The sequence below is a fragment of the Lemur catta genome, chromosome 1 (assembly GCF_020740605.2).
Source record: "Lemur catta isolate mLemCat1 chromosome 1, mLemCat1.pri, whole genome shotgun sequence".
NCBI classification, from domain to species: Eukaryota; Metazoa; Chordata; class Mammalia; order Primates; family Lemuridae; genus Lemur; species Lemur catta.
In genome coordinates this window covers 92,773,057-92,797,894 of record NC_059128.1, presented here as the reverse complement: position 1 = coordinate 92,797,894, position 24,838 = coordinate 92,773,057, and the positions used below count along the sequence as shown (strand labels likewise).

The 24,838-nt window shown below is 32.4% G+C and overlaps 1 protein-coding gene across 2 annotated transcripts in view; it reads left to right on the top strand.

The window, feature by feature from the left end:
- Positions 1 to 24,838, top strand: part of VPS13C (vacuolar protein sorting 13 homolog C) — a 166,083-nt gene that overhangs the window by 16,068 nt on the left and 125,177 nt on the right. For both annotated transcript variants that reach the window (XM_045530580.1, XM_045530588.1), the window contains exons 4-11: positions 2,172 to 2,267; positions 3,658 to 3,759; positions 14,057 to 14,166; positions 17,654 to 17,713; positions 19,919 to 19,978; positions 20,808 to 20,888; positions 21,759 to 21,816; positions 23,290 to 23,417. In XM_045530580.1, coding sequence (XP_045386536.1) covers positions 2,172 to 2,267; positions 3,658 to 3,759; positions 14,057 to 14,166; positions 17,654 to 17,713; positions 19,919 to 19,978; positions 20,808 to 20,888; positions 21,759 to 21,816; positions 23,290 to 23,417 — 695 coding nt within the window. The remainder of the gene's footprint in view (positions 1 to 2,171; positions 2,268 to 3,657; positions 3,760 to 14,056; positions 14,167 to 17,653; positions 17,714 to 19,918; positions 19,979 to 20,807; positions 20,889 to 21,758; positions 21,817 to 23,289; positions 23,418 to 24,838) is intronic.

Below are 24,838 nucleotides of genomic sequence, written 5' to 3'. Positions count from 1 at the left end.
TTAGGGTTACTCATTGAGTTACAAGAGACCTTTTACATATAAGGTTGCAAAGCATATTTTTTAATATTTATCCATTTTTTTGGCTTATGGAGCATTTATATTAGTTACTAAATTTCTGCTTAGGTTAAAATATTATACCTAGTGGTGTATACCTGCAGCCCTAGCTATTCAGGAGACTGAGGTAGGAGGATTGGTTGAGCCTAGGTGTTCAAGTCCAATCTGGGCAACATAGTGAGACCCCATCTCTAAAACAAAACAAACCGAAACAAAACACCTAAAAAACATTATACTTAACCTGTAGAGTCAGTGTGGCTAAGTAAGCTAAAACATGATTTGGTTTTTTAAGAGCTAGATATATTTGTGGGTGCCCCTGGGTTATCCTTTTACATAAATTTTTTAGAAAATTTCCTGATCTCTATAAAGAAACAGTGATATAACTAACTGAATTCCAGGACCTTTTTGAGAGATGGAGGGAATAGTGAGTTAGGATAAATGGAGAGAAGGAAAAGTTTAGGGAACAGATAATACCTTTTTGGTATGCTAGTTAAAAAGGCGTTTTCCACTTTTTCAGTCTTATGTGTACCAAGAAGGCAATCAAATAAATTTTGTTAGGAGATTATGAGATAATTACAAATATAACAGTACCCATCTAAATATAGGTGGTACTCACTATAAAATCACCAGACTTAGAAATGACCCAAAAGTATAACTGATATTACCTCTAGGCTTCTCTGACAAGGGAGCCATTTAAGAAACTCAGCCGGTTTATAAGCTGAAGAGGAATGAATATTTAAATGGAGAAATAATTTGTTATTTTAACCCGGGAATAGATTCCTAGGTAAAACTGGCTTGCCTGTGTAGCCATCCAGGTGACCCAGAATATCCTCCCTTACATTGCATTATTTTATTTCCTCTTCAGTGTGTTATACTGTTTATCTATTCTTTGAACTTTGAGCATCTTCATTTAAACATGCCGATGATTCTGGTTGTGTAAGTGACTTGATTATTCACCTTCTAGCATGGCTTAGTTGAATCAGACTCTCTTCTCCTAAGTCTTGATCAGCAGTTCTGAGAGAACTGTAGTTTTTATAGTGTCATTATTTTTTCAAATTATGATGAAAGAAGGTATTTTATTTTGCAACATGGAAAACTTTAGAGATAGGAAAGGTTTAGATAGAATTGCTGTAGTACTGTTGAGGGCAAATTGGGGCATTAGCTGCCTGGAGATCTGGAAAGAGGGAGTACTAAAGATTGGGAAAGGATAAGAAAATAAATAAGGAAAGATATCAAAGACAGATTTTGTCCATTTTGAAACTTAGCTGAGAGCATGCCTTTTTTGTCTTTTCTCTTTTGCCCTGTACAACCTTTTCCCCATAAAACCCCAAACTTGGGTTAGTACTATTAGGGCTATAGTTCATTTGTGTTGTGAGTGAAAGTTTTTGTGGGCTTATCTCTAAAGGACCTGACATTAATGGCATTGTTTCCAAAAGAGAAAATGTTTACTGCCTTCCAAGTGATTTATAAGTAGATATTTGGAATATAACTGGTCTCAGTTGCCTATAACTCATAATACTATTCATAAAAGAGTACACCTTGCCTGTAGAGCTGTCCTCTTCCAGTCGTAGCGATTTGGCATGCTGTCAAAGTTCTATTCCTTAGGGGCTCTTCTCTGTATTGCTCCTTCAGTTCCTGGTATCATGTGCAGCTATTATTTTACAGTTGATCTGTAGAGATTTAGATAGAGCATTATGTACAATATTAAGATTATTAACTGTTGTCATGCATTGCGTCTGGTTCCAGCACTCTCACTGATGACCTGGGTGGACTTAAGTAATTAATTTAACCTCTCTGGGACTGAGTTTCCTTTTTTTCAAAATTGAAATAATAGCTGCCTCATCCATCTTGTACTTTTGGAATATTAAATGAGATAATAGTTATCCAAAAGTTTGGAAACTATAAAGCACAAGGTGAATATTCACTTCTAATAGTAATATTATATGGAAAAGATATTTGTAAACTTTAGTGTTGGAGTTTTTTTCTTTTTCCTGAGTGATACACATACTGTATGCATGAAGAGTTTTGTTATACTTTTTCTCTTACTGGTAAGTGAGAAATTTATATTTTTTTGAGCAGTCAAATAAGAATTTACAATTGAAATTATGTTTCTTTAGATAAGTTAACTCTGAAGATTCCTTGGAAAAACCTTTATGGAGAAGCAGTTGTTGCGACCTTAGAGGGATTATACCTGCTTGTTGTCCCTGGAGCAAGTATGTTGTTTTAGGTTATGACCATTTAGTAACGTCACAATGAAACTAAATTGTTACCTGGGTTAAGCATTTTAATTTATTTTGTAAGAGAGAAGATAATTTAAGTAAACTAATCATATACATATATGCACATAAATACCTACATTTTACCATGTTTGTATATAAGATACTTTTATGTTAGTGTTGAAAAGAATAAATTTAACCATTTAAAAAATTTACTCTTTTCTTGATGAGTATTTTGCAACGAAGGCTGCCTGTTGAGTTGAGATGCATTAGGCACATTTACTGATGAGGAATGAAATGAAATATGTTTTGAAAACATACTGATGTGTTAATCTGCAGATTTCAAAGTTGGAATTTTTTTCCCGAATTTTGTTGCTTCTGATTTTGAGTGAATATTCTCTCAAAAATGTGTGTAAAATAGGCAATTTTTTCTCTAGGAATTAGTATTTTTAGTGAATGTTTTAATGTAGTGATGTTCAATGTCTTTAGTTATTAATTTTTTCAGTTAAAGACAATATAATGTTAAGAAAAGTTTGATGTTTTGGGGAAAAATTACTTAATCATTTCTCAACCGTAATATAAATATAATTTTTATGTTTGCATTTTGCTTTCCAGTTTTTACCATATACATACTTGATTTTAAGTAATAATTATCATCTTATATATGTAACACTAATCTGGCCTTTTCACTTAATATATACAGTCTTATATGTTTCACAGTTTTCATGGTGATAGTAGATTTTGAAAGGCTGTATGAAACTCTGTTGCGGGCTGGCTACCTACTCATTTTTGCTGTTATAGTGAATACTATAAATACTTCCTTCTTATAGATCTGTTTTATTATTTTGCATTGTTTCCTTAAGACACATTATCAGAAATGAGATTACTAAATAAAAAGTGTGTATATATTTTATGATTGTTGATACAATATTACTGAATTACTTTCTGAAAATCTTTTTATCAATCTGCATTGATACCACGTGGTCTTAATATTAGATATTAATTTTTTTTGTAGTTACCCAAAATTTTACCACTCAGAGATGATAACTGGCAATATTCTGGTGTATTTTCTGCCTCCCTCTTCTTCTCCCCCTTACCCATCTACTCACCCTTTTCCCCTCTTTCCCCTTTTCCTATCTTCCTTTCTCTCTATAATTCTGTACCCTCCCTTCTTTCTTTTTGATACAAATTTTATAAGTAAATAGGAATCATATATGTTTAAACTTTTTGTAAAACTAATCCAAAGAATGCAATAGTATTTTTATATTACAAAAAATGACTCATGACTTAACATTACACATATACACAATTATAATGAGGCTGAACTTTCCCATTTGTTTATTTACTAATTCCATTTCTTTTGTGTGGATTAACTAAATATTTTTAGGTATTAAATATGACGCTGAAAAAGAAGAAAAATCCTTGCAGGATATTAAACAGAAAGAGCTATCTCGAATTGAAGAAGCCCTTCAAAAAGCAGCAGAAAAAGGTAATGTAAGTTTGTGTTTCAGATAAGATTTAGATAACTATATTTTAGATATATTTAATGTCCTTTAAAGAGTATGATTTCATAAGCATTTATAAGCTGTTGTTCCAAAGAGTCTTTTTAAAAAAATCTCAAAATATTGACTGTAAATATTTTAATTACTCACATGTAGGAAAAAGTAATTGCCTTTTTTCTGTGATTGTTTTATCTCACTGCCAATTTGATTATCCCATTTTTTCTTAACCAGTCATTTTTATTGTGCTACTTTCGGAGACTTTTCAAATTTTATGAGTTTTTACAGAGCTGTTTTGGCCAAATGTTAGTAGTTTCTTTCTTTGCATTTTTACCTGTGTTCTTGCAAAATAATGAGGTTAAGCATATTACTATAGTGAAATGATGTTTAGAGGAAATGCTGCTGTAATTCTAGTCCTAGCTATCTCTCTTCTTAACATATAGGATATTTTTAAACACTTGATTTTTCAGGTTTCAACATTGTACCATCTTGTCTTAAATTTTAATTTTTGTTTCTGTCTAAAAATAAATCTGATGACTGTTTTGATTTGTATATAGAGCAAGAATAAGGATAAGGTGAAAAAGAATATTCTATAGAGTGATGAGTTGAGGGATTCTTGCAAACATTCAACTTGTTTGTCTCTTTTAAGTCAAATTATGCCCCAATTGTATAAGAATTATTAGCATTTTACATTTTTGTGTCATTTAGTGGCATGTGTGTATATTTTTATGATGAAGGAATATGTTCTTTCTTAAATGATAAAGCAAATATTGGGTTAGAAATGGCATAAATTATCTTTAGCTATAATAAGATTTCTTTTCATGGCTTAGGCTACTGACATTTGATACAATCAATGAGAAATCTGTCTTAAAAATATTTTCTCATTAAAGTTTTTCCTTAGTGATTCTAATTCTTGCCCCAAGTTTTTTTTTTTTTTTTTTTTTAAGAGACAGGGTCTTGTTCTGTTGCCCAGGCTGGGGTGCAGTGGCATCATCATAGCTCACTGCAACCTCAAACTCGTGGGCTTAAGCAATCCTCCTGCCTCAGCTTCCTAAGTAGTAGGGACTACAGGCATGAGCCACTGTGCCTGGCCCAAGTATTTTTTTTCTTATGCAGAAATATTAATTCTTTTACAAAAAATTACAAAACTACTTAAAATAGAAGTTACCATAATGGAAGAATTTTTTTTTAAGCCTATGCTTTTTTCCCTTTTTCTTCATACTTAAGCATATTTTGTCTTTCTGCTGAAGCTTAAATGTTTTTAGGAAAATAGTTTTCTTTGTTTTCATTAGTTTTGTGTGCCAAATAAAGCAAGCTGAGAATGGTTTTATGACAATTCAAGTGTGATTCTTTTCTTTATATTCTGTTTTGGTTAATTAGTATTTGTAGAAATAGTGTTATAAAGATGAAGAGGAAGTTGGAGAGCACTAGAGTTTCATTTCTTTCATGAAACTGGTCAGATTTAATATATTTTATTAACTTAATATGTAATAAATTCATCAATAGGTATATTGACATATACTTAGATTTCTTGATATATAATTATACATTTATAATTTGTAATATATATAATTATGGGTTCTTTTGATAAATAAACCCCAGACTTCTCCTTTTTTTTTTTTAGATGGAAATAACTTGGGATTGTTAAAAAATATTTCAGTGTTTTCAGTCATGTGTAGGAAAAATTATGGTATAGCCTCGTCTGTTTTAGTAATTGACAGTTTGATTGGCAAAATGATAACCTGCTATGCATACATTTTGTACTGAGTGCCTATGAAATTTTGTCTCCTGAGTCTTCAGTGCTTCGGAAGCTGATAAAAGACTATTCTGGATTATTGGGTTGATCTATGGAGGGCATATATCTATAGTATTAATTTTGTGTAAATTGAACCATTAGGTTTATGTAATCTATAATAATTACATTATAGCTTCTTGGACAGTAAAATTTCAGTTATGTTGGGATAGAACTAAAAATCAGAAAATGAAACCCAGTTGTAACATACCATGTTAGAATTGTCGAGGAATGTTCTGAGGATAAAAGAGATGAATTCAGGAATTCGAAAATATGTTGAGAGAGATTATTTTTCCTTAACTATGAAGAAATATATTTAAGTATCTTGACTACATATATTTTCTAGTTTCTATGGATATGAGTCACATCTTCATATATTATACTTGGGAATGATGAAAGACAATGCTGGCCTTTAGATCTTTGACATTTTACCATTATTAATTAATAGTTATTACTTAATTTATTTTCAGACTTATTATTTTTCCACTTGTTTCTTGATTTTAAAAGCATGAAAGCAGCATTGTACATGAATAGGGACTCAGAGGGTAAGGAGAGAAGGTGATTCAACTGTGAGCAGCAGATGATAAAAATGAAAACAAAATCTTCATGCTGATATGAAAAAAACCCTATTTTTACTTAATTAGTTTCATTTGATAAAAGAATATTTTCCACTATTGTGGGGAAAAAAAGGAAATTGAATATTACTTTGAGTATATTTCTAGAGAATTTGCTTAACTGTAAAAATAAACTTTGTGATATTTTTCTCCTTTTACTTCATTGGAGTGAGTTTATTTTTCTGGCAAGGGCTATCACACAGTAAAGGGAAAGAGTAAGTTCCTAGTAGGGCCAAAAGATTTCCAAATGCTAGATTCTGTATTTAAAATTTTGACTTTAGCAAAGTTATATATATACACAATTAAAAATCAAATAGTTTTGTCAAAAAGACATGAGAAATGGCAGTCTCCTCTTCCACCCTTTGCTACTTTTCTGACCCATTCCTTAGAGGGAACCATATTTTTGTCAATATTAATATTTTGTCATTATCTAATTTATTAACATAAGGCATTATCTAGAACTTCCTGTTATGGTAGTCAAGGAGTTTACCTTTCTTAGTATCACCTTTCACCCTAAATCATAATATGGATGTATATAATAATAATTTTTGGCCAATTGTCAATATTTATATTACTATGATAATATAATTATTGTTTACTGCAAAGGTCAAATAATGTACTCTGATTATATTTCATTTCTTAAACAATCTTTTGTTTTCCTTGAATTTGTAAATGCTTCTTTTTTTATTTGCTTAGTCTTCTATGTAAACTTACTTTTAATTCTTTTCACATGCCACATGAAATCTGTCTGTTATGTAAGTATTGATATTATTTTCCATTGCCTAAACCCACCTATTAATACTCTTTACCTATTCCATTTTCTTTTGGGCTTCTCCCTTTGAACTGGTTATTTTTTAGGCCTGCTACATGGTTGTTATCTTGGGACTGGTCTTTATTGCTCTTCTATGTTTAATTCACTGTTTTCCTGGGTCCCTTGCCTGTTTTTTTTTTCTTTTTTCTTAGTTTACTCCTTTGTTTTGCTGGAGCACATGTAGAAGCTTTTTAAGAAAGGATGCACTGGACATAATTTTCAAAATTCTTTCAAGGCTGAATGTCTTTGTGTTTTACTTCTACACTTGTTTGGTTTGTCTGAGGATAGAATGCTAGGTTGAAGATTAGAATTTTGAAGACATTATCTTCTAGATTCGAGGTACTTTTGAAAAGTCTGATCCTAGTCTGCTCTACACATTGTTGGAAAAACAACAAATAGAAAAATCCCTGGACCCTGCTGTCAAACACCTTACATTTTAATTGGGCAAATACGACATTTGCATAATTTTGAGCAAGAGAAAGTGTTGAGTCCTGTAAAAGAGATAGAGTGTTATAGGAGTTCAGAATTCATATGTTATGTTCAGCCAAAGAGATCAGGGAAGAAGACACTCTGAGGGTGTATTTTTGAGCTGGGTCTAAAGGATGGATATGCAGAAAGGAGAGAGGGCATTCTAGATAGAGGAGACAGTACAGGACAGATCGAGGGGAAAGTAAAAGGAAAAGTATAGAGCATCTTTGGGGAACAGCTAACAATTTGGGAGTTTGATGCGGTACAGTTGATTGTAAGGTTGGAATGCTAAGTTTAGGTCAGTTTTAAGAGATCTGATGCCCTAATGATGTTGATGGTAATGACAATGATAGCAACTGACATTTATTGAGCATTTACTATTTGCCAGTCATTCTTCAAAATGCTTTATATGAATTAACTCAATAGTCACTACTGTATGATACAGATGCTATTATTGTTACCATTTTAAAATTGAGGAAGCTGAAAGATAATAACTTGTTCTAGGTCACAAAGCTAGAAAATGGTAGAGCTAAAATTTGAACTCAGTCTAGCTCTAGATCTTATATTCTTAAACTTGTGCAATAGTGAACATTAATTTGTAGCCAGTGGGGGAGTCTTTCTTTAAAAATCTAAGGAGCGACATGACAGAGCTGTGATTTAGGGAGGTTAAACTTGCAGTGTTGTCTGGGATAGGCTGCATTTGGGGGGAAAATGGAAGTCGATGCCATCTAGCCAGCATTAGCAAGAGTGGATATAAAGGACTTGGACAGTGTATCTAAAGGGAACAGATCACACTTAATTAAGATGAAGCCGTTTCAGTTGATTCTAAAGTTAGTGTCTGGCTGGGCATGGTGGCTCACGCCTGTAATCCTAGCACTTTGGGAAGCCAAGGTGGGAGGATTGCTTGAGGCCAGAAGTTCGAGACCAGCCTGAGCAACATAGTAAGTCCTTGTCTCTACCAAAAAAAAAAAATTAGCCAGGCATGGTGGCTTGTGCTTGTAGTTACAGTTAATAGGGAGGCTGAGGCAGAAGGATCGCTTGAGCCCAGGAATTTGAAGTTTCAGTCGACTATGATGACACCACTGCACTCTAGCCTGGGCAACAGAGTGAGACCCTTTCTAAATAAATAAGTAAATAAATAAATAAACTAAATAAAAAATAAAATAAAATTGGTGTCAAATATCACAGTAATATTTCATTCTAAAAATGGGCAAAGTGGTAGACAAAAAGAGAACCAAAATAGCAGATTTTTGCTCTGTTTGAAAATTTGTCAAAGATTTCAGTGAGGTATTACCCATAATTGAAATTTGCCTACCTCATTTAATTTGAAATGATTAATTATTAAAATTTTAATCTAGAATTTTTGTTTTCATATTGTGAAAGTTAAGTATACATGTTGAAAGAATGAAAATGGTATCACTGTGACTATTTTCTTAGAAATAAATGGTTTGATGTCACAAAATTTCAATTGTCCTGTTACATGATTTCTAATTCTTTAAAATTAAGTTTAGGCATATTTTACATGTGAAATTAAAGGTATCTTTTAAATGCTTTGCATTTTGGTTATTGCTGCCATGCGGATGCAGGCGCACATTCAGGGGAGTTCATATATGGCTTGGAAAACTTTGTTTACAAGGACATCAAGCCTGGTGGGTATGCATGGTTAATTATATTCAACTATATAAAAATTATATTCTTATCCATACTTGTGCTTTTAGTGGAGTCCATTTGATGATGTGCCATCCTCTTAGAAAATATGGAAATGTAATTTGTGTTTTTTCCTATTACCATCATTTCCTTTTCCCCATATCTGTACTCGTTTATTCATTTATTAAATATTTGAGGGTCTTCTTGTGGCAAGCACTATGCTGGATGCTGGTGTTCATGGAGTAAACAAACACAATTCACTCTGCCCTTATAAAGCTTAGAATTTGATCTACTGATAAGTTTCAAATTCAGACTGCCTTTTTAACTTTAGTTCTATAGTACAGTAGGTTCTTAGTTGAACAATTTCTCCTATAGCAGTGTCTTCAAATTTGTAAAAGCAATAAAATGGAACTTTTTTTTTTTTTTTTGAGTGAGACTTTATTCAGAACCTTGATGGGAGGTGCTCCTCTGAGCTTCTCATATCCTCCTTGATTTGTTTCACTTTTGTAGTAGCTCTGGAAACACCTTTAGACCACTGTCCTTAACAGTATATTTAAATTTGAAGCTTCACAAAAGGCGCATTGAAGGCTGTTTGCTTGAGGATTTACAATAGGATTCTTTTATATATTAGGAAATCTACCAAATATATTAAAATAATATTTTTTAATATTTTAAATAATTTGATTTATTAAACTTTGTATTTTATGTAACACTTCAGGAATAAACTGAATCACACTTACAATTTGTTTTGATTAAATTATAAGTCTGTGCCTCAAAATATAAACAGTAAACCTCATGTAAGAATTACCTCTGTAGTGAGAAATTTCTTTAATATGTTGGGTCTTTATGACAAATAGAAAAATTTGCATGGCAGCTTTCACAGCATTAAGTGAAATTACCCTGAAAGCAGTTTCCCTTCTATCAGATACGTTCCTTTAGTAAGTGTGGCTGACTAACTGTGTTAATTTTTCTTACAATTACTTTGTTTAATGTAAAAGATAGCATGAAGATATTCATGTTTCACTGTCCAATTTTGTAGGTTATAATTGAACCAGCTTTCTGTAGTCTGGGCAACATTGTTAAAAAATAGCAAACTATAACAGTCATGATAAAGGCAATCCTAATTGATTCAGGTTTTTTTTTTTTTTTTTTTTTACGTGCATTAGCCTGGATTAAAAATGAGGTCTAGAATGCTGGTGCTTCTGAATTGAGAATAGTTAATTTTGTTGATGACATCTTCATTCATTTGGCTAAGACTTCATGTATGCATCATGATTATTTCCTCTTTTCGATTTCTGAGTGTATATTCGTTCCTCTTTTGATGTTAGTTTCTTTTTTTATTCTACAGCAGTGATTGTCAAAATGTCAAAACTATTTTCATAATCATACTAAGGCATTATTGATTTTTCGCTATGTTGACATTTGCATTGCTGGTGCAGGAGCATTGATGTGTAAAATTGCTTTTCTGACTTCCTTAGCATGACTCCAGGCAGTGATACCAAACTGTACTAGTAGTCATTGTATTCTTCATTACCATGCATTCACAGTAAAAAAAAAAAAGTGCCAGTTTTACATAAGAACTTCCTTGATGAAGTGAGAAATTCTTTATTTTAATAAACTTCAATTTTTGAGCACGTACCTCTTTAATATTTTGTGCAACAAAAGAGGATGTATGCATAAAGCATTTGTGCTTACTGAAGTAGAGCGACTGTCTAAAGGAAAAGTATTTATGCAGTTGTCTGAGTTGTGAGCTGAACTAGTTGCTTTTTTTTTTGTGGAATACCGTTTTTACTTTGAAGAATGACTGACAGACTATCATTATTCAAATTTGAGTGTTTGGTAGATATTTCAACAAAACAAACAATAGTTTACTTCAGGTAAAAAAGCAACTTGCAATATTTGTTGCCAATGATAAAAGTTGAGCTTCTGAACAAAAATGAGAATTTTAGAAAACTTGTACTTACCACCTTGAGCTTCACGGCTTCCCAGTAGTACTTTAAGACTTTTCTGATGAGATTGGTTTGTATTCTTAATAAATGTGACTCTTGATGTTAAATAATGAAAAGACTCAACATTTGGAAGATTTTTCTAATTCGGTAAAGTAATATTTCCATATTATCAATGCATACATATGTAAAAGGTCCATTTAAAGTACAAGGTGGACCATTGATTTTAATTTGGATGAAAAATTTAGTGATAGGGTTTCAGAGTCCACAATGCAATTACCTTTCTTTAAAAAACTTCCACTTCTTGAGTTTGCGTGTAGTATCCATAATTAAACGAAAAAACCATGAAAATGCACCTCCTTTTTCCAATTACATATCTATAGTGAGATCATATTTTTATCATATACTTCAATCAAAACAGACTATCTCAACAGATTGAAGGCAGAAGCAGATACACTAATCCAACTGTCTTTTTACTAAGACAGATGTTAAAGAGATTTGTAATGAAGTAAAACATGCTGCTCTTCTCACTACAATGTTTTGTTTGGAAAATACAGTTGCTTTTCATAACTGTATGTTATCTATGTTATATAATGGTTTATTATTATTTTTAAATGAATTAATGCTTTAAAATTTTTTCAGTTTTGATTTCCAGCATGGTAAATTTTAAATAGTTACAACCCACACACATAAAAAGGTGTTTAGACTTCAAGTTTTAAGTGTGTTAAAAGGGTCCTGAGTCCAAAATGTTTGAGAACCACTTTTAGAGTATAATTGAGAATCATGAATTTATTATTCATTGAAATTATAATCTTTCTCTAAAGAACTATGCAGCATTCAGATTAGAGTTGAAACTGTTCAGAGAGGCTTAAACATGGTGCATCTGACACTGAGATCGAAGACAGAACATGGGGCTAGAACAAATGTGAAACCAGAAAGATAATTAGTTAGGTAAGAAGAGAATCTAAACCCAGACAGCTGAAATTCTGTCTCTGAAAGCTATTGAATCCGAGTGGAATGGTATTTAGGGTTAGTCTGGCTTTCTTACTTGTTTCAAATGGTATTTCTTTGAGGATCCATTCTTTTTCTGTATGTTTAATTTATGAATGAATAGTCAGGGACCATCATTGTGGCAAGAAATACTGGTAATAGCACTATCTACATTCTGCTGTATGTTTATTAAATATTTTCTTCTTGAAACTCAGGGTTTATTCTTGTAATCCAAGATTTGGTTCTTAATTTTTTTAGTGGCAGGACAATTTGCTTTAAACTATCCAGGAAGAAGAAATTCAAAATTTCAAGCTATCTTTGACATATATTCTCTCATATATTATATTGTTTATATATTGTGCTATAATGTTCAAATGTGGATTTTTTGAATTATTTGAACAGATAAGTACTGTGTGCTTTGCACCCAGATATTAGGATAATGTCTGCCCTAATGAAGCCTCCTGCCTGATGGCAAGATAATTATGCAAACACTTCAAAAACAGTATAGTCACTGTTAAATGGAATTCTATGTAAGATATAGGCCCTGGAGCTGCTTAGAGGCCTTCCTATTGAAGGAAGGCTTCATACTGGAAGTAGTGCTGGACCTGAGATTTAGAAGCCCCGAGGAGTTTGCCTGGTGAAGAACTTCAGGGAGGGCAACCCAAATTCAGGGAATGACATGTGTTAGAGGCATTAGGCATTAGAAGGTATGGTTTGTTTTTGAAAGTATAAATAGTATTTCTGTAGTATCCAGTGCAAGGATGAGTGGCAGGAGATAGAACAGGACAGGGAGATAGGGGTCAGATCATAAAAGGACCTTCTGTGTCATGCAAACTCATTTTGATTTTAATGGGCAGGCTGCAGAGAATCTTTGAATAATTTTGAGCAGCCGATTAACAGGCTGTGATTAGAATTTTAGAAGACATCAATCTGGTAGCAGTGTAGAAGGACCTGTAGTAGGAGGTGAGGATGGAGACTTGAGGCCGTTAGACTGCCTCAGGGGTTCAGACTAGAGGTGATGCGTTGTAGGCAGTTGATTGTGAAGATTTGTAAGTTGCATAGGACAGGTGTTAGACCAAAACGTGGTGAGGCAGTGTCAAATAAAAGAAGATGAGGTTTTAAAGGAATTACTAAGCTAACCCAGCGTATAGTTCCATGTACATGGTACACTCTTTTTACATTTCTTAATATCCTTCAGTTATTAAATAATTTGCTTGTGAGGCGTATCATCCAAAGGAAGTCACCTGTCGGCAGTCTACCCTTTCATTTCATTTGTGTTCCTATGTTCCTACTATACGTTTATCAAAACCTTTCTCTGAAAGTTTTATAATCTGTCATTGTTACATCTCCAGTATTTTGGTAGCATTGAAATTAAAGTGAATCTTTGTATTGTGAAGTCATTAATATTACAAAGGGCATTGAGTAATGGATATTTTTCCAATTTTAGTATAATTGTGCCTGCTAAGTTATTTTCTAGATTACCGAAGGTTATTCTTTACTAAAGAAGGTTTGTGAATTTGTGTTTGTATTGAAATAGCAGGTCAGTTTAGAATAAGGTAAGGTGAGTTGTACCAAAATTTGCTGTCAGGAAGAATTCTCTTATTTTCTTTTCTGTCCTCTTGTCTGCTAACTTGAATTTTATCCTTTTCTCACTAAAATGCTTCCACTGAGAAGGACGTAAACGTAAAAAGCACAAAAAACATTTTAAGAAACCTTTTAAAGGTCTTGATCGCACAAAAGGTAGGTAAAAGTAGTTTTTATGCCGTATGTTGTTTATACACATTGCCACTTGATTTCTGTCTTGGAAGGTAAAATGAATGTTAGATTACAGTGTATCTTCAAGAATAAGTTTTAAGGTGGAAATGCATATTAAAATCTAAACTAAATCTGAAATAAAACAAAGACACTAGAATAGGCTGTAATTTCTATTGAGTAGTACCTTAGCTATCCTTTGGTAAGTAATTATGAGATATGTGAGAATTTCAACTCTTGAGCTTGTATTTTTCAATTTTTTTATAGATAAACCAAAAGAAGCCAAAAAGGATACATTTTTGGAAAAATTGGCAACTCAAGTAATAAAAAATGTACAAGTAAAAATCACAGATATTCACATTAAATATGAAGATGATGTAAGTAACTTTTGTTTACTTGGTTTAAGTTAGTAATTAAATATGTATTTCATAATATTCTTGATTTATCTATATATGGATCATCTGTACCCATCTTTAAATCCAAGATTGATTTTTCTCCTGAGGAGTACACTATCATATTTTCTTTCCTGTGTTAGGCTAGTTTTATTGGGCATTTAAATATTAATATGTAAATCTACCGTTAAACCTCCATGTGCTCCTTTCTGAAGCTGATATAAGAGATTTTTGGATTGTCCTCTATTTTTTTTGAATTTTGTTTCATATGTTAAGACTCATAAGGGACTAATTTTTGCTTTTTACTGAGAAAAGCAGTAGTTCCAGAAGGTGATGAAATGACTAATGGTAATAATAGCCAAAAGGGAACTAAAACTCTGGCCACTTGACTGTAGTCCCATTCTCTTTGCATTTCACTGAGTTGGACTCATGACCCACAGCTGCTCATACACATGTGCAACAATATGTTTAGAAACCAAATTTCACTCATGACTAACAGTTTAAATTTAACTGTTTAATCTTAATTAAAATGTAAAAAATAGTTTGAAGTTAATATGCATTGCTTTGTTTAACAGTTTGAAACATGTAAGAAACCCTGAATTTTTTCATTTAACTAGGAAGTTGGAAGTCTTACTCTATCTCTTCTAAAAATGAATTTATGTTCTTTTTTGTTTTTATTTGCTTTAAGTTTGAATTGAATTAAAGCAATGCTGACATGTGTAGAATTTATTTTCCTTTCTTGGTAAGTTTTTTGTGTAACTTGATATTCAGTAAGATATTTGTAGTTTTTCAAAAAATACTATCATCTCTATCTTATACCTACTTTATCTCTTAGCTTTATGGAGTCATTAAAATTAAATTTGTTAGTAAATAAACGTCTTACAAAACCTAACTCATAAATGTCCTTGTTTATAACAAACTTAAGAAAATAAAATGTATTCAATACATTATGGAAACAAAAGAATTATTGTTAATATTATGTAGAGAAAAGGGAACCCTTAAATACTGTTGGTGGGAATGTAAATTGCTACAGCCATTTTGGAGTTTCCGTGAAAAACGACAAATATAATTACCATGTGATCCAGCAATCCTATTTCTAGGACTAGTAGTCACCCCTTATCTGTAGTTTTGCTTTCTGTGGTTAGCAAGTTAGTTATCCATGGTCAACCTCAGCCTGAAAACATTAAATGGAAAATTTCAGAAATATTACATATCACATAAGTTTTAAATTATGAGATGTTCTGAGTAGCATGATGAAATCTACTGCCATCCTGCTATGTCCCCAGTGGGACATGAGTCACCCCTTTGTCCATTGTATCCACATGGTATATGCCATTAGTCAACTTAGTAGCCTTAGTAGCCATCTGAGTAATCAGATCAGTTATCAGATTGACTGTTGTGATATCGCAGTGCTTGTGGTCAAGTCATCCTTATTTTACTTAATAATGGCCATAAAGTGCAAGAGTAGTGATGCTAGCATATTGTTATAATTGTTCTATTTTATTATTAGTTAGAAATCAGTATGCTGAAGAGATGATCTACACTCTCATGTTCATTGCTGTGTTATTCACAATAGCCAAGATGTGGAAACAGCTTAAGTGCCAATCAGTGGATAAATGGATAAAGAAAATGTGGGATATACAAACAGTGGAATACTATTCAACCATAAAAAGAAAGCAATTCTGTCATTTACGAAAATACGGATGAAACTAGAGGACATTATGTGGATTGAAATAAGCCAGGCACAGAGAGACGAGTACTGAATGATCTCATCATTATGTAGAATCTAAGAAGTTGAACTCATAGAAGTAGAGAGTAAAATGGTGGTTACCAGGGGCAGAAGGAAGGGGAAGATTGTGGCCAAAGGGTACAAAGTTTCACTTTGTGGTCAGGAGGAATAAGTTCTGGTGATCTATTTCACAGCATGGTACCTATGGTTAATAATAATATATTGTATATTTCAAAATTGCTAGAAGAGTGGATTTTAAATGTTTTACCACAAAGAAATGAGGGATATATTAATTAGCCAGATTTGATCATTCCACAGTGTATATGTGTATTGAAACATCACATTGTACTCCATAAATATATACAATTGTTATTTTTCAATTAAAAATAAAATTATAAAAAACAATAACAAAAAAGTAATGGTATATTTTTGAATGAGAACCTCAGTTTGAACTTAAACTAAGCTTTTAACTGAGCAAATACAATTAGGTACATTATTTCTCTCCTTTTATAAAAACAAAAACATAGGTACACAGGAGAGGGATAAATAACATCAATCACATTTAAATTGGTGTCAAAGACAAAAGATATTAAAATAATCTAAAAGAAAACTAAAAAGTGCAAAGGATTCTTGAATTATGGCTCTTTCAATGTAATTACCTTAATTATTGTATATATTAATAGGATAATGAGAAATATAGTGTAAGAAATAGCTGTAGGGAAAATATAATTTATCATAAACATGCTCATTGGTTAATAGCAGTAGTTTGTAGGAAATGCATTAGCAACTGACAAGTTGTGTTTAATTAAACTAATGAAAGTTTCTTCTGAAATAAGTACAAGTTATTTTGAGCTAGTTGTGTATAGGTATAAAAAGATGATCATGTAAACAAAGGAAAATGTTTTGCCACAACTCATTATGTATCTGATATTAATTAAAATTATTTAAAATGAGGCTCATAAAGCTAGTTGTGCTTTTCAACTATACCAGAGCCTACATTTTTTCCTATTTGAGAAGGGTCCATGTGACTAAACTCTGTCCCAGTTGTAGGATTTAGAATGTTATATTTTTCCTGTCTCCCTAGTTCCCTAGTTTCTGTCATGACCAAACAATTCTATGTGACTTCTGAACATCTTTAAGATGTCTGAAACAATGACCCTGGGCACATTGTGGTATAGTTTAAGCACTGTGTGTAACTTAGGTATTGAAGATCAGAAATAGAGCAATAATATTAATATAACATTGGCAGATTTTGGGTAAAGAGACTGTGGAAATTTAGTTTTTCCCAACAAAGTATTTTCGAGATGTCAAGAAAATTAAAGACTTAAAGAGATAGTTCACATTTCCAAGTATGAAGGCCTTAAATGTTTTAAAAATGATTTAGTGACAGTGTTTTCTGTAACACTTTTTAAAATATATCTATGAAGAACATCCTTAATAATACACATAAAAAGACTGTCCCTTTTTAACTATCTAGAGAGAAGTCCATTTAGTTGTAGTGAGTTGTCTTCTAGTAGGAAAAGAGTTCCACTGGGAAAGTATCATATAAGTGTCGTAGAAGTGTTATACCTTCAAAAAGTAGAAAATCCCAGCCTTCCTCCCTTTCCTTTTCCACAAATCCAATTGGGTTGTGTGACTTACTTGTAAGTACATTTTCTCTCTGCTGTGTATTATAAAGGGTAGGGTGTGGATCCCACCTTTCACCATCCGTATATTTTAACATCACCTATTCTTCTTTGGTAGGTCACTGATCCAAAGCGGCCACTATCATTTGGCATCACACTGGGAGAACTTAGTCTATTGGTAATGTTAGCCTAATTTAAAATTTCTGTGGAACCTGTAAAGTATTCTGAAGTCACTTTAGAATTGATTTTAGGTGAATTGCTTAAAATCAACTATCACTATTATATTTTTTATGTATTATCTTGCTACAGCTTTTCTAGAAGTTTAACATTTTTAATGATGCTATTATTACATTTTTTTAATTATTTTGATTTGTTCTTCCATGTAACAAATATCAAAATACCATTATCAAACAATTTAAAAGAAATAAAAGTGATACCTTAAAAGTGGGGAAAGAAAGGGAAGATAAATTTCTATAGAGTCATATAATCATCCTTGGTACAGGTAGATGAATTTTCTAACTAGCTTATACATGTGTACGTGTGTGTGTGTGTCTTTGTGTGTGTTACATTGGGATGTATGTAAAGTAATTCATTTTGATTAAGTATTTTATAATACAGTTTGTTTTTCTCTTTAAGGGTAGAGAGTTGTGTTTATACAGGCTGGACCTTTTTTTTTCCCCATTAGGGACAACTCAGTGGTAGGCAATGTGTTTGGGGGCATACAAGTGAAGAAAAATAGGTAAATTAGGTTTTTTTGTAGAGAAAAAGATGTGGTTCACATATACTTGAAAGTTAAGGGCAGTGAACCATAAATCATACTGGCTATAGGCTTGCCTTATGATTAGTTATATAGAGAGGGCCTCAGTAGAGAAAGAAGAGGTAGAAAAATGGAAGGGAGGTAGACTGGCAGACAAAGAGAAAGAAGGACATCGTTGTGTGGAAGGGTTAAGAATGACATATGCATATAGAGAAGTAGAGATATACATCAAGTTGAAGGACAGAGCAGAAACAATAAAGAAAAAGCTGCAGAAACAAAGAAAGTCAAGGTAGCTAGTGTTTAATATACGGTTTATCTTCTACCTGTTTCCAAAATGAATTTGAAGTAGCTTTCAATAAAAGAGTATACAGTAATACCTTAAAGAGACCAGAATCTGTTCTGAAGGGCAGAGGGAATTGTTCCAGAAAACTTAGACTAACAATAGTCATCATAAAGGAATGCAGTATATAACTTTAAGCTTCTAGCAGACAAAATAGAAAATACGAAATAGTCATGTATCTCCTATAGTCTGATAACAAGCATACTAGTGTATAAAAATATGTAGCTTTTTTGGCGTTTGCTCTTGTTTGATCCTTTGTTCAGACTCTTTGTACTGTTTTATTTGCTTGTATTACTGTCGTCCCTTTGTCTGCCTGGTGATTCTACTCAGGTTTTAGTATTTATGTGATGTATTACTTTGTCTTTCTCATTTTTAAAAATTTTTCTCTTAGAATTTACCTCTTTTATGTTTCCCATTATATTTTATCAAAGACCTGTAATGTATTATTATACTGGTTACCATGTTAATCTCCTTCTATCTAAACTGAGTTCATTCACTAATATAATAGTATCATACTTACCGTTTAGTGGTTTTATAATGATTAAATGAGATACTTCGTGTAAAACACTTAGCATATTGTCTGGCTCAGTTATTTCCTGATTCAACTACTACTGTGGCTATTATAGCGACAGTAACAGTAAATCTATATCTTTTTTTTCCATACAATTCCTTTCTTCCATTTTTCCAATTAAAATCTCACTTAGATCTAAAGTAGTCTTCCCACCTCTGATCTGGATCTCATCTTAACCCATGTTACTGGCTCCTTACCTGTTGTATTGTGACTTGACTCACTGCACTGAAACTGTTCGTAACAAGTTCATCCGTAATGCCCTGGCTTCTAAATAAGTTTAACATGTGGCATTGCTGACCACTCTGTCGTTTTAAAAACATGGTCTGTGCAGTGATTTTCATTCTCTCCTGGTTTTCTTCCTATTTTACGATAATTACTTTATTTGTTTTTTTTTTTTTTTAATAAAGTGCACCCTCCTCAGTAGTGTAGGCTGGCTCTTTGTTTTCATTCATACCCAATTCTTTCCACAGCTCATACATATAGTAGCCCAATAATTATTTTCTGAATGAATGAACTCAGTTAAATTAGGACCTCCTCAATTCTATTTTCATTGTTCCTTTGATTTTGCCATTTCATATATGAAGAAACAGCTGACATTAGCTACCATTAGCTAGATTTATTTTCTTCCTAAGTTATTTTGTTATAGTTTACAAACATAAGAGCACTATTGTATGACATATATACCACATTTCAGTTATTTTCTTTTTTCTTTTAGACTGCCAACAAACACTGGACTCCATGCATATTAAATGAAGCAGAAAAAATTATATACAAGGTATTATTAGAATAAAAATTTCTTGTTAGTTTCCTAGGTACAAATACTTAATGTGTTTTCTTGGAGAAACCTGGATGGAGCAGAATGTGCCTTTGGAACATGAGTTCAAAGTCTAAGGTCTAGTTTTGGCTTTCCTATTTATTAATACTATGTGACATTCTATAATCACTTCCCTATTCTGAGGTTTCGGCTTTTCATCTAGCGAATGAAGAAACTGGATAAAATTATTTCCCAAATGATATTTTATGAAGCATTAGGTAATTGAGATATTTTTAAATGTTGTAGAAGAAATATTCTCTGGTCAAGTGAGATTACTGATTCAAGTACTAAGCTACACATAATTAAACGGTATGTTTCATTTTGTTTTAAACTACAGGATTTCACAATACTTTCAATATGCTAGTAAACACTTTGTATCTCCAAGAGGGATGTTTAGCATGTGGCTTCCCCCATCTTGTTGATTGTAGGCTCCTATCGTTCTCTTCTGGAAACCAGTATTTCTCATATCTGCTGGAGGGATCATGTCTTTCTTATTCAGCAAAACATTTATAGGGTCTGTTAAAAATTCTCAATAAATATTTGATAATTGAATGAATGAATCTCTTGGAAATAGTGTTCTCAAAAGCACAATTTAGCGTATGCTAGACCCAATAAAATCTATGAATAACATGAATATATTTTCCCACCATTTTGTATGATTTTATGTCTTTTAGAAGTTCAACATTGCAGTTGGGTAATTTTAGAGTAATGAATTTGAGAATAATATTTTAATATTGATTCATAACTTCAATGTGTTAGTTGCTTGACCTCTTTAATTTTTCTTTTATAGCTTATGCAGCTTGATAGTCTTAGTGCCTACTGGAATGTAAACTGCAGCATGTCTTACCAGGGATCAAGGGAACAGATTTTGGTAATTTCAATTTATAACTGTAAGAGCTAACTACACTCCCTAAATTTGTTGAATGTAAGAGATCCTTAATGAGGACAGATACCAGTCATTTGTTTAACTTCTGTGTCACTAAGTCAAAAGTGTGGAAAATATTCTTTGGAATCTACTGTGTGTCTTCAAAAAAGCAGTTTTGTTTTTGAAGATCTCTGTGTAGATAGTGACATGAAAACCAATAGTATTAAATTAAAACTGCATTTATGTTTTTTTACACTCTCATTTTGATGGCATTTTTGTTATGTTGTGGTATTTCATATGCAAATGATTACTTTAAGAGTATTATAAAGAAAGATGATAACTCTGCAGTATAAAGCATATATCCTTGGCAAATGTTTTAGGCATTGTGGTGATGATTTCTTGAACAGTAGAGTATTCAAATTCAAAACTTGTATATGCTAAACTAATGTTAGTCATGTAATTTACTTAGGAGAGAAAGGAAGAACAATTGAATTTTCTGAAGGGGGTTAATTTCAAAGTTCTACTTCTTATTTCTCATTCATATACGGTAACAAATAATTTGCCTTTGAGAATGTGTTTGAGATCCCAATTCATGGATGTACATATATAAACATATGTTTTTTTCAAAGTCAGAGGTAAACACAGCATTACAATATTGTTTCCAGATATTTAGAATTTCTTAAAAAAATATCTGCTTCTGTATCTTTTTACTAAAGAAATATACTTGTAAATAATGCTCATGTATTTTTCTTATGGACTACTAGTTACAAAAATAGAGGAATAAAAATACTGATGTAAGAACCAAGTTTTTTTTCTGTATGTATGGCTGAATATGTGTGTATTTGCTTTCTTATTCTCATTCAATTTTTTGTTTAGGATCAGCTGAAAAATGAAATTCTTACAAGTAGAAAGATACTCCCAAATTATCAATGCAGTAAGTAATAGTAAAAGTTTATTTCTTGTTACAGGAAAAACGTGGAATTAAATATTTTAACAGACTTTTTCTGATAAAGTTACTTTGACAAACAGAACATATTAATTTTATACCTTAGTGATATAATACAACGTATTTGGGTTATAAATAATTATTTAAGAATAGATCATAACACCTACACCACTAGAGAATAAGAGTTCACTCCCTACACCCAACCTCCTTTGGCCTCCACATATTCTTCTTACTTTGTTATTGTAGTCTTTCTTTTAGGATTTAGGTTTTCTTTGTTTTTTTTTAAAAAAATGACTAAATCTCTGAGATCCTGATATTTAGGTCACCCCTAGCATGTACTATTGTAGTGTTAAGATAAACCAACCACCATAGAAATAAAGATTTTTTTTAGGTGAGCTGTTCTGTTTCTTGGCAGCCTCACCTTTATTTTAAAACTAAACAAAGCTACCTGCTTATTTATTTATTTTTTTCCATCTGTTTTCTTCATTTCAGTTTCATTCTAAAGAAGCTATTGGTTTGTTTTTATTTAGTATAACCCTTTATGATTGTTCTCAGCTTTCATACACATGCTATTCTGTATGACTCTGGTTCACTGTTGTTTTCTTCATGTTCTTTTATAGCTCATTGTTATTGGATGATAGTTGGCACTTTATCTTATGTTCATAGACTCCGGTATTTAATGATGACAAAATTTTCAAGTGCTACTATTTTGTGAAAGCATTTAGTTTCATTGATGATAGAAGTAGTTCAGAAAAATCTACGACTTCATTCTTGGGCATTTTCCATTTATAAATAACCTGCATATCAGTTACAATTTTTGTACAATCTTATATTAATACAAATTGTAATTACCATAAGGTATCATAATTTTTATAGTTTTAACACTATTTTCACAGTTACAGTTTATCACCTTACTTTTCCCTGTCATTTTCCTGTATATACCTTTTTATACTACTTCTTAACCTGAAGAATATCTTCTTTAGTTGATTCTGAGATTATGTATATGTGATCATTTCCAAAGTCATAAAGTGGTGACCAATTGTTTTTTTCTGAAATGAATTTTGTGTTCCTAAATTCTGTCAGTGATTACATAAGACAGAGTTATTGAGATTTCACTTCCTTCCTTGTGTTAGTATTTTGAATGACTAATAAAATCATTAAATGTAGCAAGGAAGAGAAGCCTGATTTTATACAGACTGAATAACTAAGAGTAGATTGTCTGTTTTATACATTTTTTGCGTAGAAGCATAGGACTCCACTTTCCTTCCTGGGGATTCCACTTTACCCATTGGAGCTTATTATTATGCAGACAAGTAGATGCTTAAATATTTTTTGGTAGTGATTTTGTTACACATATTTTTGATTACTTTTCTTTAAGAGTAACAGTATCTCATAATTATTTACAATTGTTCCCATGTAAGAGCATATAAACATATCTTACCTCTTCCCATGTGCTGTAAGTTTTCCAGCCAGTATCAGCCTCTGCAAAACTCTACATGAATCCTTATGCAGAAACAGAGCTCAAAACACCCAAACTGGACTGGAACATGGAAGTACAAAATATTGCCATTGAACTGACCAAGCCTCAGGTACAATTTATTTGGACATTTCTAGCTTTGTTTAGCCTTGAATTTTCACTGTTTTTATCCTTTGTGATTATTGCTTCTCTTATGGTCTGGTAGTTCTTTTGGTTCGTTATATTGCGATTTGACTCTTAAAAAATCTTTTTTTAAATAAGAGAAAATAGATTTCAAGTTTAAAAAATAATTTCCTTTATTTTACCTGATATTTTCCTAAATGGTGGAGAATCGTATTAGGCTATAGTGAATGACATTATTTCCATTTAATTCCCAATTGTTGGTGGAGGATTTTAATATGTTTTTCCCTCCTCAGTTTTTAATAACAGACACTCTTTTTTTTTTTTTTGAGACAGAGTCTCACTTTGTTGCCCGGGCTAGAGTGGGTGCCGTGGCATCAGCCTAGCTCACAGCAACCTCAAACTCCTGGGCTCAAGGGATCCTACTGCCTCAGCCTCCTAAGTAGCTGGGACTACAGGCATGCGCCACCATGCCCGGCTAATTTTTTCTATATAGATTTTTAGCTGTCCAAATCATTTCTTTCTATTTTTAGTAGAGACGGGGGTCTCACTCTTGCTCAGGCTGGTCTCGAACTCCTGACCTCAAGCGATCCACCCGCCTCGGCCTCCCAGAGTGCTAGGATTACAGGCGTGAGGCACCGCGCCTGGCCAACAGACACTCTTATATTAAATATTGTTTCTTTAATTTTTAGAACAGCTGTGTTAGCAGCTTTTTCTTCCATTTGTTTTGCAAGCATTGTTTCCAAGGTTATCTATCCAGAGTGTTTGGGTAACAGACCTGGAGAACTGAAAGTGAAAGGAAGACAGGCAATTTAGCTAACTGAGCTTTTAGCCCCGTACTGTCCAATTAAAATGTAATGTGGGCAGGGCGTGGTACTCACACCTGTAATGCTAGCACTCTGGGAGGCCAAGGCAGGAGAATGCCTTGAGCTCAGGAGTTTGAGACTAGCCCCAGCAACAGCAAGACCCTATCTCTACTAAAAATATAAAAATTAGTCCCAGCTACTTGGGAGGCTGAGGCCAGAGGATCCTTTGAGCCCAGGAGTTTGAGGTTGCAGTGAGTGATGATGACACTACTGCATTCTAACCAGGGCAACAGAATGATACTCTGTCTCAAAAAAAAAAAAAAAAAAAAAAAGTAATACAAGTTGTTTTTGTAATTTTAGTTTTTCTCATAGCTAATTAGGAAAGTAAAAAGAAAGAGGTGAAATTAACTTTAATAACATTTTATTTTACTTAACCTAACATTTCTAAAATATTATAATTTTAACATATAATCAATATAAAAAAATTAACAAGATATTTTACAATCTTGCCCCCTCCCCCTCTAAGTCTTTGAAATCTTATAGACTTACAGTACATTCAAGTTTAGACTAGACGTATTTCAAGTGCTGAATAGCCTCATGGTAACCC